Raw genomic sequence first — 16,724 nt, forward strand, 5'->3', positions numbered from 1 at the left:
CTTCACTCTGGTGGCATTTATTTACAGCCAGATGGTCAAAATTCACAGTTTCACATATTTTCAGAATGAGATTTTCACTCTGTTGCGGAGTGTGCGCTGATATGAAACTTCCTGACAGATTAAAACTGTGTGCCCGACTGAGACTTGAACTCGGGACCTTTGCCTTTCGCGGGCAAGTGCTCTACCATCTGAGCGGTGGCTCAGATGGTAGAGTACTTGCCCGCGAAAGGCAAAGGTCCCGAGTTCGAGTCTCGGTCGGGCACACAGTTTTAATCTGCCAGGAAGTTTCACATATTTTCTTCCTCACTTTCTTCTACTAACCCTCTTCTCTTTCACTGTCCATTTTTCTCTCACCTGTTACCTTCTCACCTCTCTACTCTATTATTATTGTTCTTTGGTGACACTCTTGCCCACTGCTGGCAAAGATCTTTTCTGTCCCATATAGTCCCATTTTGTCGAGGTTTCAACTGAGTTTATTCCTTTGAAGCATATTATTTCTCATGCCAGACTGTGAACATTGGTGTCACAGCATTTCCGCTATTGTCTTTGTTGGCTGCCATTTGTTAGGTGGAAAAATGTTTATATCTGTATTTGACTTAAGAAAAATTCTTTTCTTACCAGGTTTCCTGACTGCTCCTCATTTTTGTGGCTGTCACTACTGCTCTCACTGCCATTATCACTTGCACTCTCACATGAACCACTGGACCTCAGGATAGGTGCAAGTTTCTGGTTCTGGTTCTGTCTCAACGGCTGTGTCACTGTGCTGTCTTCCTGCAAAAACACAATTAAAATGATATGATTTATGTCTAATTTTACCAACAACTTTACTTTAGGCTCCCCATTTAAAAAAAAAAAAAAAAAAAAAAAGCCAACACTATACAAGTGTGGAAAAGGTCCTACCAGTGGCATAGTTTTGGCATTTTAATACTATATTTGTTAAGTATATAGCAGTTCCAGCTATTAGATTAAGGAAACAGTAGTGGCACTAAAATAGTTTGTATCAATCAGGTATAAATAAAAGAACCTGCAAAATAACAATACATACAAACACAGAAAAAACTTGTGATCATATAGCACCTATTGGAAAGCAGTTCACTCACTCCGTACATGCATTCACAAATCATTATCTGTAAATCACATCTTGAATGAGAATTACATCAAATTTCGTGGCTACTGCTAACCTACTCACATTGACAACTATGGGAATCACATCTAGATTACTTTATATATGAATATAATAGAGGGAAACATTCCACGTGGGAAATATATATATATCTAAAAACAAAGATGATGTAACTTACCAAACGAAAGCGTTGGTATGTTGATAGACACACAAATAAACACAAACACACACACAAAATTCAAGCTTTCGCAACCCACGGTTGCTTCATCAGGAAAGAGGGAAGGAGAGGGAAAGATGAAAGGATGTGGGTTTTAAGGGAGAGGGTAAGGAGTCATTCCAATCCGGGAGCGGAAAGACTTACCTTAGGGGGAAAAAAGGACAGGTATACACTCGCACACATACACACATATCCATCCACACATATATAGACACATGTAGACATTTGTAAAGGCAAAGAGTTTGGGCAGAGATGTCAGTCGAGGCGGAAGTACAGAGGCAAAGATGTTGTTGAATGACAGGTGAGATATGAGTGGCGGCAACTTGAAATTAGCGGAGGTTGAGGCCTAGTGGGTAACGGGAAGAGAGGATATACTGAAGGGCAAGTTCCCATCCCCGGAGTTCTGATAGGTTGGTGTTGGTGGGAAGTATCCAGATAACCCAGACGGTGTAACACCGTGCCAAGATGTGCTGGCCGTGCACCAAGGCATGTTTAGCCACAGGGTGATCCTCATTACCAACAAACACTGTCTGCCTGTGTCCATTCATGCGAATGGACAGTTTGTTGCTGGTCATTCCCACATAGAATGCATCACAGTGTAGGCAGGTCAGTTGGTAAAAAATCACGTGGGTGCTTTCACACGTGGCTCTGCCTTTGATCGTGTACACCTTCCGGGTTACAGGACTGGAGTAGGTGGTGGTGGGAGGGTGCATGGGACAGGTTTTACACCGGGGGCAGTTACAAGGGTAGGAGCCAGAGTGTAGGGAAGGTGGTTTGGGGATTTCATAGGGATTAACCAAGAGGTTACGAAGGTTAGGTGGACGGCGGAAAGACACTCTTGGTGGAGTGGGGAGGATTTCATGAAGGATGGATCTCATTTCAGGGCAGGATTTGAGGAAGTCGTATCCCTGCTGGAGAGCCACATTCAGAGTCTGATCCAGTCCCGGAAAGTATCTTGTCACAAGTGGGGCACTTTTGGGTTTCTTTGTACCAACTGTATTGACAATATTCCAAATTTTAAACAAACTGTTGCTTCCAGTACTCACAGAGTTGTCACTAATGTGTTGTATTCTCAAAAGTAAAATAAAACTTTCTTGGGATACAATTCATTCAAGCTGGAGTGCTTAAATGTGTATATCTTGGCCAATAGTCACTTATTTTCAACTTTTTAACTTGAGTCATTAAAAGACAAATGGGAACAAAACAATAATATTCCTCAAATTCAGTATCTTTCTACTTTGAAAATCAAGAATGCACAGATTCTGGAGTACTGGCCCTGGCACAAAAGTAAAATCAATTTGTTTTGTCTTCTATAAACTGCAACAGACAGAAATATCATTAAAATGGCAGAATGCTTGAGTCATTAGCCAGCTGACATTTGTGTACTGAAGCTGAGACAACAAATGCATACTTTAATGATTGGAAATCAGCCTGATTCCAGTCAAAAGTGTTACTGAGATGTGCTTTTTTTCCTGAAGCATTTACTATCACTTTATGATTTCTCAGATTTCAAATAACTGCAGACTGTACCTCTTGTAGAAGCATCAAACCAATGTGTAGTAATACTTGATGCAAAGGACTAAGGACTACTACTTAAAGTTTCCATCGAAGATTCATCACTGCTACTGACATCAGATAAGTCACACTCACAACTCCAAGTGAGTATGTCAGAATTTCTCTATCTGTACAATCACAGTGACGTGACATTCCTCTCATAGAACATAAGAACTGGAAGTTAATACCGACGAAAATACGCAAAGTGAAGTCAAAATCTGCAGTGAGGGACCACAGCAGTAAACGTAGATGCACACTTGAACTATGCAGGTGAAACTTTTAAACAGTTACTGGAAAACTGTGGAAACATGGTTATGTATGTTAACATCTCTAGATGATGGAAGTAACTGTGACTCAGTGCACTTAATTTTGTCCACTGTAATATATTGCGGCAAGGGATGCTTACACTCATCATTAGTGCTGCAGGAAATCCCAGAGGCTGCCCTTAAACTTATCAACAGTTTGTGGGGAACAGTGGAGAAGGACGACTTCATTCCTCTACAGCAGTCAAAGGGCTAACAGTTCTGATTTGACGTTTTAATCAATAGGATGTGCAACATTTTGGCCCATTGGGCTGGTGGTTATAAATAAGTCACTAAGATATATTTAGGTATTTCTATTAAATAGGTGAGTGGAAGTACCTTGTGTATTGCTGAGGTAAGGTACTAGTTTCAAAATGAAAATCTCAAATAATCATCAGCAACAAAAAATATATGCAAAATATCTCAACCTTCTCAGTATTACATTTATAACCTGAATACTTCTATGGTAATAACTATTATTGTAAATATTTTGTCAATGAACAAGAAAGTAAAAGTAAACTTTTACCTTCCTGACATTCATAGTAAGTGCTGTAACTTCAAGTTTACTCCTCTGGAGGTAACATGTCATAGTCAGATTATTTTGACTGTCAGTCGTCCATTTATGTAGACTTGAATATTGCATTTCCAGCAGCTGCACATGTTTGAAATGCAAGCTATTGGTATTGGGGTGGAAAATAACTTGAATGGAATCTAACATAGTGTGTTCTATCGTGTTGTCTTTCCACATAAGTTCAATCAACAATACTCTGTCAGTTTTGTATTTGCAGTGAAGTGTTATATGAGAAAAAAACTTAAATCTATAATCATTGCAACTGTTACAATGACTTACGATTAAAGTATTCAAGCTGAAAGTGCAGCACTGTAAACGGGAATCTTGGACACAAAAGGTGGGTTAACTTCCCACATAGGTACTGTTTCAGTTGGGTTAATTATTCACCCTCAGATATTTTCCAGTTAAATGTAATGTTCTGGTTGTGTTTATTAGCACATAATCATTTCTGAAAGGCACCATCTTTTTAAAAAGTAAATTTGCAATATGAAGTATGCTAGGCCCCATACAAATAGAAATGCTTTATTCACCTTTGAGCATCTTTATATGCAACTGGTGTCATAAAAAGTTAAAAAACTTAGGCAAATGTCACTAGATAAAAGATACAGACACTGCATAATTAACTAATGATAATAATGATAAATAATTATGTAGCAGCAATTACAAGATAATGCACTACACAGTTAAGCATACAACAATAAGCAATTAAACATTATAAGCACATGACAATATAAAGGTATGGATTATAATCCGTTCATCATAAGAATAAATCTGATGATTGGTCAGTAGCCGTAGCACAGGTGTACTGGTGTTGTTACGCTCTTGGAAGTAGGTCCTACTTATGTATTAGATATCTTATTACTAAGTTACGTTAAATTAAACTTGAAGATATTAAAATGTATTAACAGCCATCAACGTTTTTCTTAATCACACTTTAGCTAGGTAGTTTTTATTTCAAAAATCGTGTACAGTCACAGCCTCTGCAGCATTGTGCTCTGATTGTCGCGCTGTCAATGCGCAGTATAAAAATCCAAAGTGAAACACGATTAAACAGTGCCGAGAAATAGGCTGTCCGTAATGTTTTTCATAAATTTATGGAGATAATTGGCTCTGAAGTTTTCCTAGTGTTCTATAGATAAATAAACTCACATTGAACATGTAGCGCAGTCGGTAGCATAATAGGATGAGAACTGATTGTGATTATTCATGCATTGGTTCAAACTCACCAATATTTTTTTTTTCCTTGTTCAATTTGAAGTACCAACATCTCGTAATTATAAAACTCGTCGTCATTTCTTATGAATGATGTACATCTTCTTGTTTCTAATTATATATTGGGTGCAAAATTTGTTTCCATTTCAAAAATCTTAATTGTCGATGTTTTATGAAAGACTGCTCAAAATAGTTGTTTAAATTAAGAAAACTTAACAATTTAATGTTTCAAGGCAAAAATGAAAAACCAAACCCTCTTTATTTGGACCATGTCCATCATTTTATACCACAGAGGTAGATAAGTATTGTAGAAACATGAAAAACAACCATTTTCACAGCATCAAGCACATCATACAAATGCTGCATTTTTACATTTGCTACTGTACCATTACAATATGAACCCAACAGTACTGATCTGAAGCCAAGCTGCAGCATTTGGCCCGAGAAGTAACAAGACTGTTAAGCTGCCAGACATACTGGAACTAATGCACGCAGCTTTCCCAAACGGCTCTCCAGAATGCTGGTAGGATATAGCACGGCTTGCCATAAAAGAAGAAGAGAAAATGATGCGTGTGGTTGGCTTTGAGGATTCTGTTGATGATAGGCTCGTTATCAACGTAGCAGGTGACACTCCCAGAACTGAAATTCATTTCTCGGATTCGGATAAGGAAGGAGCTAAGAGATTACCAGATGACTGACTGTACGTAAGTAATACATTCAGTGGCTTCAATATTTAACTATATGGTGAAATACTTCAATACTCTCTTACATTATACACAGTTTATGCAGAAAAATTACTCTGCAGTTAAGTCTGGAATTTTCATCATTCTTGTTTTTAATTATAATAGTACATTAGCTAAAAATGATAACATGTTGAGGTTTTCATCTAGTCGTCTAAGGGGCATATTGTGGGAGATTTGCAATGTATTATTTCAATCTGCTTAAAATGATATGACATTTGAGGCTATATTGATCCTCTGCTTGTCTCTTTTTACATGTGAACTGCAGCTGGCCATTCACTGCAGACTAACTGTACCAGCTGACCTGCCAGTGCTATCCAAGTTAAATGCGCTGGTAAATTTGTTGTCTGATATTATCCCTAAGTCGATGTGCGCGTAACGCACAGCACAAAACATACTCTTATAATTGTACTCAACAGTAAGTCGAGACTGCTTGGTTGCAGTCCCACATGAAACGGAAATCCAATGAGATTCCAGCAAACGCGGAAGAATACATAGTGCAATGTTTACATCAGGATTATTCTTATGATGAATGGATTGTAATACAACATCCGACTTTTATTTGTACTGTAGAAACTGATACATAGATCGTGAATAAGGAAGTGTTTAGTAACCTCTGTTAACTTTTGTCATTCATAATTTCCAAGTCTTGTCAGTTTGAAACTTTTGAATTTACTTAAAAAATGTACTGTTGGATGTCAAGTTGTTATTATTTTGTGTAAAACTAGTTAGTAGAACATTCTAGAAGACAACATGATACTATGTAACCAGCTTAGAAACTTATAAATTGTATTCATGAAGTATCTATCTGTAATTACGTGTTCAGTATTTGTCCATGATCCACTGTGTGTATTAGTATCAAAAATCATTATGTAACTAAAATGTAAATTAGAATTATTCTGGATTGAATATTTGAAAAACACTTGTTATTAATTTTCACAATGAGATATTATTTCTATCAAAATTCTATTTATGTAAAACATGTTACTGCATTTGGTCAAACTAAAATTGTCACTTGGATTTTGAACATTCGTAACTTGTAAGTTTGTCCACCTCCACAGTTGAGTGGTCAGCACAGCTGACTGCCAGGCATGGGATCTGTGTTCGATTCCTGGCTGGGTTGGAGATTTTATACACTTGGGAATTGGGTGTCATGCTGTCCTGATCATCATTTCATCATCATCAGTGTGGAAGTCGCCAAAGTGGTGTCAAATTAAAAGACTTGCCCTACGCAGCCGAACCACCCCAGGGTGGATCCCCATCAACAAATGCCATAGGATCATTTCCTTTCATTGTAAGTGTAATTATGCATACATTCTAACAATAATATGTAAAATTATAATTGCTAAAAGCTCTTTATAGTCTGACAGCGGCTGGAACTGTGTTAATGTTAATCTGTCTCTTTGTAAAGTCGATTTTAGTACCAAACAATGGAAAGTTGAGTTTGGAATATCAACAATTTTGTACAGGACAGATTGTTACTCACCATAAAGATGATACATTGTGTTGCAGATAGGCACAATGAAAAGACTGTTACACCCTAAGCTTCTGGCCAAAGCTTTCTTCAGAAAAGAAAGGAAAAAACACACACATTGACACACACAGGCACACCTCATGTACACATGACCACTATCTCTAGTGGCTTCAATATTCCAAAAACGACCTGAGTAAGAAAATGAATAAAAACCTGTATGTGGGCGAAACATAGGGCTTTTCGTTTGGCATTCCAATTCTGACTTTTCAATGGTCGCTTGGTTACACCTCAGATGGCATGGTGAGGGTATTGCCAGACCCCATGTAATTTCCATTCTTGTTAGTTTGTTAATTACATGTTCCATTGATCAATAGTACGCAAAAACTGTTATGATGCGGAACGTGTCAAATGCACAAGAAATGTGCACAGGAAACAAGTTTTTTTTCCCACACATTACAGTGTTATACCTAAATATTTCTATTATCTATCCCATTACCTCAAATGGCACAAAATGCACATATTATATCTCCAGAATTATTTACTCATATTCAAGAATTCATTTATGGTATAGAAGGAGTTGTCAAGGAGGTATGATTTCAATTTGTTCTTGAAATTATTACTGCTGTCTGTCAGACATTTAATTCATCTGGTAATTTATCAAAACGTTTTACAGCAGCACATTTTACCCCTTTCTATGCCAAAGATAGGTTAAGTAAAGGATAGTGTAGGTCTTTCTTTTTTCTGGTATTGTAATCATGAATGTCGCTGTTGATTTTAAACTGGTCCATGTTGTTGAGAAAAAATTTCATTACTGAGTACTGTGAAGCAGTTGTAAGAATTCCTAACCTTTTAAACAGATTCCTACAAGGTGTGCGACTATGAACTCCACACATTATTCTAACTACTTTCTTTTGAGCAGTGAATACCTTTTGCCTAAGTGTTGAGTTGCCCCAGAAGCAAGTTCAGAGCAAGCCCATTCGCAGAAAACCAATTAATAACTTTTCCAAAGACCCTATTTGTATCATTTTCTATCAGACTTTCTTTTACTGGATTAATAATTATGCTTGTATCATCAGCAAACAATGTCAGTTCAGCATCTTGTTTCACGTAAGAAGGGAGGTCATTCACATATATAAAGAACAGGAGGGGACCCATGATCGAACCTTGTGGAACACCTAATGTAATTTCACCCCAGTTAGATGAAGTGGCAAACTCCTTTGAATCACTTGAAGCATATATAGAGACTTTTTGCTTCCTGTTCTGTAGATATGACTTAAACCACTCATATGCTATTCCATTTATACCATAGAATTGTAATTTCTCTAATATAGTGTTATGGTTCACACAATCAAATACTTTGGGTAAGTCACAGAATATTCCTACTGGTGACATTTTACTATTTAAAGACTCTTTTATGTGGACAGTGAAATTGCGTGTATGTTAGGGTCCCAAGTATAACAGCCTGCAGGCATTCCCCTTGGAGGGCTGTTGTTTGCAAGAATTCAATGAAAAAAAATATTTTGTAATTTTGTTTGATGTTCTAGTGCCTTACAATTGACAGCTATTCACTTAGTAGTGTTATAGCATGTTGGTTAGCATACAAGGATGATGTGCAGAAGTTTGAGGCTTCAAATCTCATAAGGTGCTTCAAACTTTTTTATTTTTAAATAGTTATCAAAATTATTCTGATCCTTATTTTTATACAATTCATTAATTAATTTTAACATTTTGGTTTGCTCTATTTTCTCTTCCTGTCATTCTGTTTTCATTTGTAATCTTTGGTGTGTGATTTTAATTATTTTTATTTATTATCACAATATTTAAATGTTTGAAAATGCTGATATAATGGTTGAAAAACAAAAGACAAAATAATATATTTACATTGGCTGTCAAAATGTATTTTTCATTAGGTACAAGATGTACATTTTTTTGGATGGTAATTGACGTACTAACATTTAAAACACATTGCTGTTGCACCACGGTCAAAATTAATGCAGATGTAGATTTAAATGAAATAAGGGATTATAAGAAAATACACAAAATCAGAAATAGAAATGGACATAACAACAATGCCAAAAATAAAAGAGGATCAAACGGAAGAAATTAAATCAAAATAAATAAAAAAAAAAAAAAAAAAAAAAATTGAAATAACATGCAAAAAGAGTAAAAAAGACAGGGAGAAAAAATAAGAGTAAATGTAAAAGTCAACAGATTAAAATGGCATGGCAAAGGTTTCTTTAACACTTAAGCCAATTAACTGAGTAAAAATAATGACAAAAGTAACTTCAATAACTATTTAAAAATAAAAAAATTGTGAAGCACCTGACCAGATTCAAACCCACAACCTTCTGCACATGACACTCATTAGCTAACTACTACACTACAATACCACTCTATGTACAAACGTCAAATTTAAGGCTCTACAACAAGGCCAGCCATGGGGTGTCAAACTTTACGCGAGCAACACGTGCAGGCTGCAGATGGGGCAAGGCCCAGCATGTCATTTGGCTTTGTTCGGTCCTTCTTGGAAATACCTGTAACAATGCGACATTTCATTTAGCATTGCGGTGCGACACTTTCTGGTTGGCTCTCTGTGTTTGGCAGAACCATGCAGTCAGTGCTTTTTAACCTTCGCATGATGAGAGGTACTGAATATTTGCTATGAAATGACATTAGAATACCATGCAAAAGAATTTAAAGAGTTAATTGACAATAGTCAATTATTCCTACTGTCAGTTGCAACCGTTTTCAGTGTAAATGAATGAAGGGTATACAGAATTCATATATTATGGCAAAGTATGTTGGCTAAGTCAAGGGGCATGCCTGAAACTATTTTGAACTTAAATCTCTCTATTGTTGAATTTATGAAGGGAAAAGGAGTGCAGCAATGAAAATTAGAAAATCAAGAATGGACTTCAGACTGCATTTTAAGTGGACTTGACTGCACACTGCCCCCACAATAAGACATTGCAAAGTTAACTTCTTTCTGATTTTGATGGGGATGCATTTAAAAAGAGAATCGTGTTGTAGAAGGGACACAGTCTGACAAAGACAGTCCACTTCCCCTACAATCACTGTTGTTGAAGAAATCACAAGGTTTGAACAATTCATTGTGGCCTTGAAACGATTATAAGGATAGTTTCATAAAGATTTTGAGGACAGCATCAATCTTACATCTGTTTCGGTGCTGTTTCTGAGAGACCGTTTGTTGTTTCAGTTGAAAGTGCCCCTGTGCATATGGTGATGTAACAGATAGAACTGCAAGGTTTTAATAACAAATCTTTTTACATTAAAACTATCTAGGATCTCTACATCACTTTCCTCAGATAGCGTTTCCAAATCTCCATAAAGATCTTGCAAAAGTGCTACTATACCGATGTCTGTTCTTTTCTTGTTTCTTGATCCCGGCTTCTTGAGATCTCTTGTGAAGAATCACGATAAAAGTTTAGTAGTGGCATGGGACAATCTGTTGTGGGTGAATTCATTTCCAACTGATAATCTGTCCAGTTAATGTGAAATAATAATGTATGATAGAAGTGTTCAGATCAACATTATTACACTTCCACAAGATTTTAACAATTCCACCTGGTACAGTTTATCCTAGAATTGGAAGCTGATTGCTCTGTTCTAATGAAGTAATGCCCATTCAATTATATTGGCATTTATTACTGGTTGTGATGTTAACTGCTGCTTGGCAGTGTTGGTGAGTATTCAAAATCTACTTGCAATTAATGTTCATTTATCAATAAGAAGAGTGTTCGTCAGTGAAATGCAATATCAATGAAGTTACACAACAGCTGGTAATTTAACTTTTGAAACCGCTGGTTTATTGGAATTTCTGGAAAAGAACACTCTTGTACTCTCATTTGATCAGCAAATTCCGTGTAACAGTTTGTATGTGTAATGGGACTTATTACGTCGCAAATCGTTCTAATGAATGAATTGATTTGCATTACAGTGTTGCTAAGCAATGTGATCATCAAGGTGATATGTGTCCTAATTAACCTTTAAATATAACACTTATTAGAATATACACAAATATAACCTTGGGGTCTCATTGACCTCAATGTATTTCTTCTTATATTACCATACTTTTTTGAAAATATTTTGTTTACATATTTCTCATGTACATTTAATCGTGCTGAAACAATTTTTGGTTGGAAAACTTGTCTTATCGAATTTGAGTAGCAATTTTCAAAAGATGTTACATTCTTATTTACTAGAACGTATTGATTTCCAACAAAATAAATAAAATTTGAAATTTTAAAAACTGGACTGAATCTACTAATGTTTTCAAAAAGTACACAAAATGTAGAATAATTTAGTGTTTTTGGAAAAGTGAAAGCATTTAAAGATTTTCTTATAATACCACACAAAAAAAGACACTTCTTACTACGAAAATTACGCAAATCCTCTTACTTCATAGTTATAGGCTCTTATAAAATAGGTATAAATTGAAAAGTAATTAAATCTGTTACCAAGACTTTTATTTACACACTATAAACTACATTTATTTCACATAATGTTAAATAAATTTTAGATCATTGAATTCTAACAAAATTAATTAACCATTAAGTGAAAAATGTAAGAAAAATTGATTATTTGCCTTGAAGTGGTTTATGTCCTTTTTCTATTCTGTATAATCTCTGCAAACCATTGCACAATGTTCCTCACACATAGCAGATCAACATGATGAACAGAGGAGTTTTGTTTTCCGATCTCTTGCTCGAGGGCAGAAAGAGCAGCGTTGTTTTCTAGGTGACTCGCCATCATTTGCAACTTGACGTTTTGCTGGAATCTTCAATCTTCAGTATTTCTCGAATAGCAAGTTTGATTCCACTTGTTGGAATTTCCAGTCGTTCACAGAGCCATGATTTTATCAAGTTCTTTGCCAACATCTGCAAATACTTCCTTCAGCTGAGTTTAGGATTTTTTGCATTCAAAAGGTACAAAACCATAGAGTTGACGCCACATTGACCCAACATCCCGAAAAAGAATCTTACTGGCCATGTTTCGTTCACCGGCTGACACTGTAACCATGGCACAATTTGTCAAAAATATCAGTTCCTCCTTTCGTTGAGTTATAGATAAGAACTATTTTGGGTTTCTTGGTCTCCGCATCTACATTTGCACTGTGATGCATTGTCGAGAGCAAAATAACATTTTTCTTTTCTTTGGGGCTATAGGAAACTAAGGTATTATGATCGAAAGCAAATAACAATTCTCCTGCAGGTTTAGATTGCAAAAATTTTGCAGGTATCTCAGTTTTGTTAGCCCTCATTGTTCCAACCATTGTTAGTTTGTGGTCGACAAGCTTTTTGTTGAACAACGGGACGAACGTGAACCAGTTGTCTGTTGTAATGTTACCATTTGTCCCATAAATTGGCTCAGATAGCTTCCTCAAATAATACTTGGGTACAGGATCACTGTTCAGGGTTTTTACTTTTCCAATGTAGGAAATTGCATTTAACATGTAACTGGACTTACAATCGTTCAGCATAACTACTTTCAAACCATACCTGCCTGGTTTTGATTTCATGTATACCCTGAATCCACATCGACCACGAAAGCCTAGAAGTTGTTCATCATTGGTGCATTGCTGAAATGGTGTGTAATAAGCATGACAGTGTCCCACAAAAATCGTATCGCAGCCAAACGATCATCTCTTATTCTCTCTTGCCTAGTGGCTTTGTCATCAAAGCGCAAGCAAGTACTTATAAAGCGAAATCGAGGTAAGGACATAGTAGCTCTGTAAATAGAAAACCCTAACTCAGTTGACCAAACTTCTTATCAATTCCTTTTTGAATGTTTGTGCACACCAGCTAAGTACAAAAGCCCTATGTACGCAATCATTTCGTTTTTACATGTATTCCGCTGATACGAATGCCTTACAATGTTACATACTTGTCTGTCTATTTCTTCGTTAGTTCACATAGCTATCTCTTCTAGCATCGCATCATCAATTAGAAGCTTCCAAGCATTTTCAGGTGTTCCTACCTCTTCAGCAGCTCCCTTAGGACCAGGTAAATGCATTACCAGGTTTCTTTCTGCAACTCTTCCATGGCGTACTGGCTCTTTGGTGGACCAAATATATGGCGTATTTTTGTTCCTCCCCCGAATCAGAGGTCTATTTCATTGGTGTTCCTCATTTTCACTGCTACCATCTTCTTGACAATCTTCATTTTCTATTTCACGAGGCTTACCACTGTTCAGCACATCGTTAGGTTCACTAGCGACCAGTTCATCATCTAAATCATCTTCAAGAACATCTGGATCAGAATCAGTATCATCACCAAATAGGCTTTCTGAATCTTCTTCCTCACTTGCTTCTAACAAAGCTAGAATTAAGTCTGGCCTATCACGTGAATTTTCTGCCATTTTGTTAGTACAAACTGATGAAACTCAAATGTAAACAAAAACTTATAACTTAAAAAATGCACATGTTAATATAACACTGGGGCCCAGCAGACCCCACAGCAGGTTGTTTGCTCTGCAGGCAGCCAGGAGCAGACTGACAGCTGGCGGGCTATAGTGCAAAATCATCACATGGATGCCAACAGAATGTACATAGGAGTGAAATATCCCTACCTTCTGTTTTCAAAGATAAATAACTTAAAAAGGAAAGGGTGGGGTCCACTGGACCCCAGGGTTATATTTAAAAGTTAAAACAGAACGTCAATATTTTGAATAAATTTTCGGTTTGTTTTTATCAAAAATCAGTATTCGTCTCGAAAAGTAATTTCAAACTTCGTGCACAAGTCCAAGTATGTTTAAAATTTATTATTATACGCGATTTAATGGAAAGCTCAATCACACGCTAGTGTGTAATGTGTTTCAAATCGAGTGCACAGATTTCAATTTTCCCTGATGGGCTAAACGACTTTTTGTAATAACGTGATGTGTCTATCTCATGTAAAGTCTAAATGAATTTGGATTCGTCTCTATTCGGCTCACAATCACAAAATGAAATTCACCGCAAAATCAGCAAACAAATAAATTCTAGTGTCCGATACCATCCGTCGGCTTTGACCAATTATGTCATACGTAAGGCAAAGATGGACAATCTATGAAAGTGGTCTGCGTGGCGCCACCTGGGGAAGGTGTGTTGCCTTCCGAAACTGGGTTAAAACCGCCAGGAGACCCTCTGATTCCCGGAAACCTTCAGAATTTCTGAAGTGCTCTGTGGCTCAGAGGAACCTGAGTGGGGCGGGGACCGTAATGTCCTATCCCGTGGCCTTGACGTGGCCCCGACGCTCAGTAACCCCCATAGATGGGGTGAAGCTAACACGGGAAGGGCCGTCCATGCATGACGTTAAAAGGCTAGCCCTTAACTGGGTGCAATCCTCACTGAACCGCACTGGCCCACCGTGAATTATCAAAAGCGGTGGGTGAGACATGGTCGGCCATGATCCCCCAGTACGTGTGGAGGCCCTCCGGGGAACGTAACTCGGGTTTGAGTGCCGCACCGTCTCGATGATGTCAAACTCCACAACATAAGACCCGGGCCATACCATCATTATATCACATCATCACTCTCATAACACCTCCGGGCTGTGGAACGGTGAGGGTTGTTGTTGTGTCAAGGAAGGACGTTAAACTCCCGTCACGGTAGGACGTTAAACGCCCCCAACCCAAGGCGAAAGCGAAGGGTGCATGGCACAGGGGGAGCTGTGTCTGAAGGACCATTCATCTGTCCTTCACTTTCCGCAGGGCACAACACCAGCTGATGCTCTGCATGCCGGCGACCTCTTTTGTCGGTGTGGGACCTCGACGCGAGTCGGCAAGTGCGCTTCGCCGCGCCCGTGGGTAACCGGGGCGTGTTCTGCCAAACCCAGGGGGTGGTGACATCGCCTGGGCCAGGTTAGCTGGGTCCAGACCGCCGAACGACTGGGTGACCGGCCCGCCACCTGAGTAGGAGCGGGTCCCTGGCCTGCAAGGTGGGAGCTCGGGCTAGTAGGTGGCGAAGGACGAGAAGTGCATCCGCTTCTCCGGAGTGCGGGGTGCACTTGCCGATAAACACTGGGAGAAATCGTCGGTGAAGAGGCCACTGAAGGGGACCAGGACGCTGGCAACGGTGTACTGAACTCGGCAGCTCAGGGATGCCCTTGACCTGGGGACGAGGTTGGTGGGCGAGCTGCATTTTAGTCCTCCCCCATGCCAGAGAAGCCGGTCCGGGGTAAGAGACGGGCTTCCAACCCTTTTTTCGCTTGTCTAACAATGATGGCTACTGAAGAGACAAGCAACTTAAGTGCGCCCATAAGGGCTTCGATGCTATCTGATCCCTCGCCGCAGGATGGCCTGGGTCAGACCACGGAAGAAAGCAATCTAGAAAGACATATGAGGATTACACAGTTGTTAGATCAAAATATTAAGAATGGGAAAATTAGTCAGGCCGCAGTGCAGGCAATTAAAAATGAACTGGCGGCATGGGCGATTGCCAATGCAAAGTTAGAAGGGAGAATTGAGGAGCTGGAAAGGGAAAACGAAAGGCTCAGGAAACAACCAGGGAAGACATGGGCCGGCGTCGCAGCACAAGCTGCGCCAAAGGCCCAAACAACAAAAGAGACCACTGCGAAGGTCTCTAAACGACCAGACACAGCAGTCTTTTTAAGACCACTACCCGGCCAGGACATAAAGAAGGTGCAGGAAGTTTTTGCTACCACAGTAAATCCCGTAAGAGAAAAGATCAGGATCAACAAGGTTAACGTAACAAAAAATGTAGTTATTGTAGATGTAGCCTCAGAGGAAGATAAAAATAAGCTTTTAGAAAACCAAAAACTATGTAAGTCAGTTAAATGTGAACCCCCCCCCGAAAGCGAAAGCCATTGGTCATTCTGTATGACGTCCCAAAATCAATGACAGACGAGGACATATGTGAGACCCTGTATCAACAAAACTTTGACAATTCAAACATAAGTATGGAAACCTTTCTAAAAGACTTTAAACTTAGATTCAGGACAGGACCTAGGGACAGAGACGTAGTTCACCACGTTGCAGAAGTCACAGGGGAACTATAGAGGAAACTAACAGCTATGGGCAGGGTGTACATAGGCTTTCACGCTATAAGCGTGAAAGACTACCTAATAGTACCCCGTTGCCACAATTGTGGGGACATTGATCACATTCATAAATATTGCAGTAGGAAGCCGGCCTGCTCTAAATGTGGAGAGGACGATCATGTAAGAAAAGATTGTAGAAAATCCGCTGTATGCATACCATGCACATGAAGGGGCAAAAAGACATGTGGCACAACCGGAAGGAATTGCCCAACATACAAATTACTTGAACAACGACTAATTTCCAGAACAGATTATGGCTGATGGCAATAACAAAACCAGATCAACCAATAAAAGAAAGTCGCCAAGCAAGAAAAGAAGGGACGCAGAAAGAGCAGAGAAATTCAAAGAATTTCTGAAATCTCTCCAGGAGACAAAGAAAAAGGAGATAATTGTGGTTGATACAAGCACTCAAACAGAACTAGAAATAGAAATTGATGAAATAGAAGAAATGGCTGACTCAGATACCTTGACA

The 16,724-nt window shown here is 38.5% G+C and overlaps 1 protein-coding gene across 1 annotated transcript in view; it reads right to left on the reverse strand.

The window, feature by feature from the left end:
• Positions 1–16,724, reverse strand: part of LOC124545274 (X-linked retinitis pigmentosa GTPase regulator-like) — a 340,423-nt gene that overhangs the window by 104,492 nt on the left and 219,207 nt on the right. Inside the window, exon 11 of the mRNA XM_047124156.1 lies at positions 619–771. Coding sequence (XP_046980112.1) covers positions 619–771 — 153 coding nt within the window. The remainder of the gene's footprint in view (positions 1–618; positions 772–16,724) is intronic.

The sequence above is a fragment of the Schistocerca americana genome, chromosome 8, assembly GCF_021461395.2.
Source record: "Schistocerca americana isolate TAMUIC-IGC-003095 chromosome 8, iqSchAmer2.1, whole genome shotgun sequence".
Taxonomy (NCBI): Eukaryota; Metazoa; Arthropoda; class Insecta; order Orthoptera; family Acrididae; genus Schistocerca; species Schistocerca americana.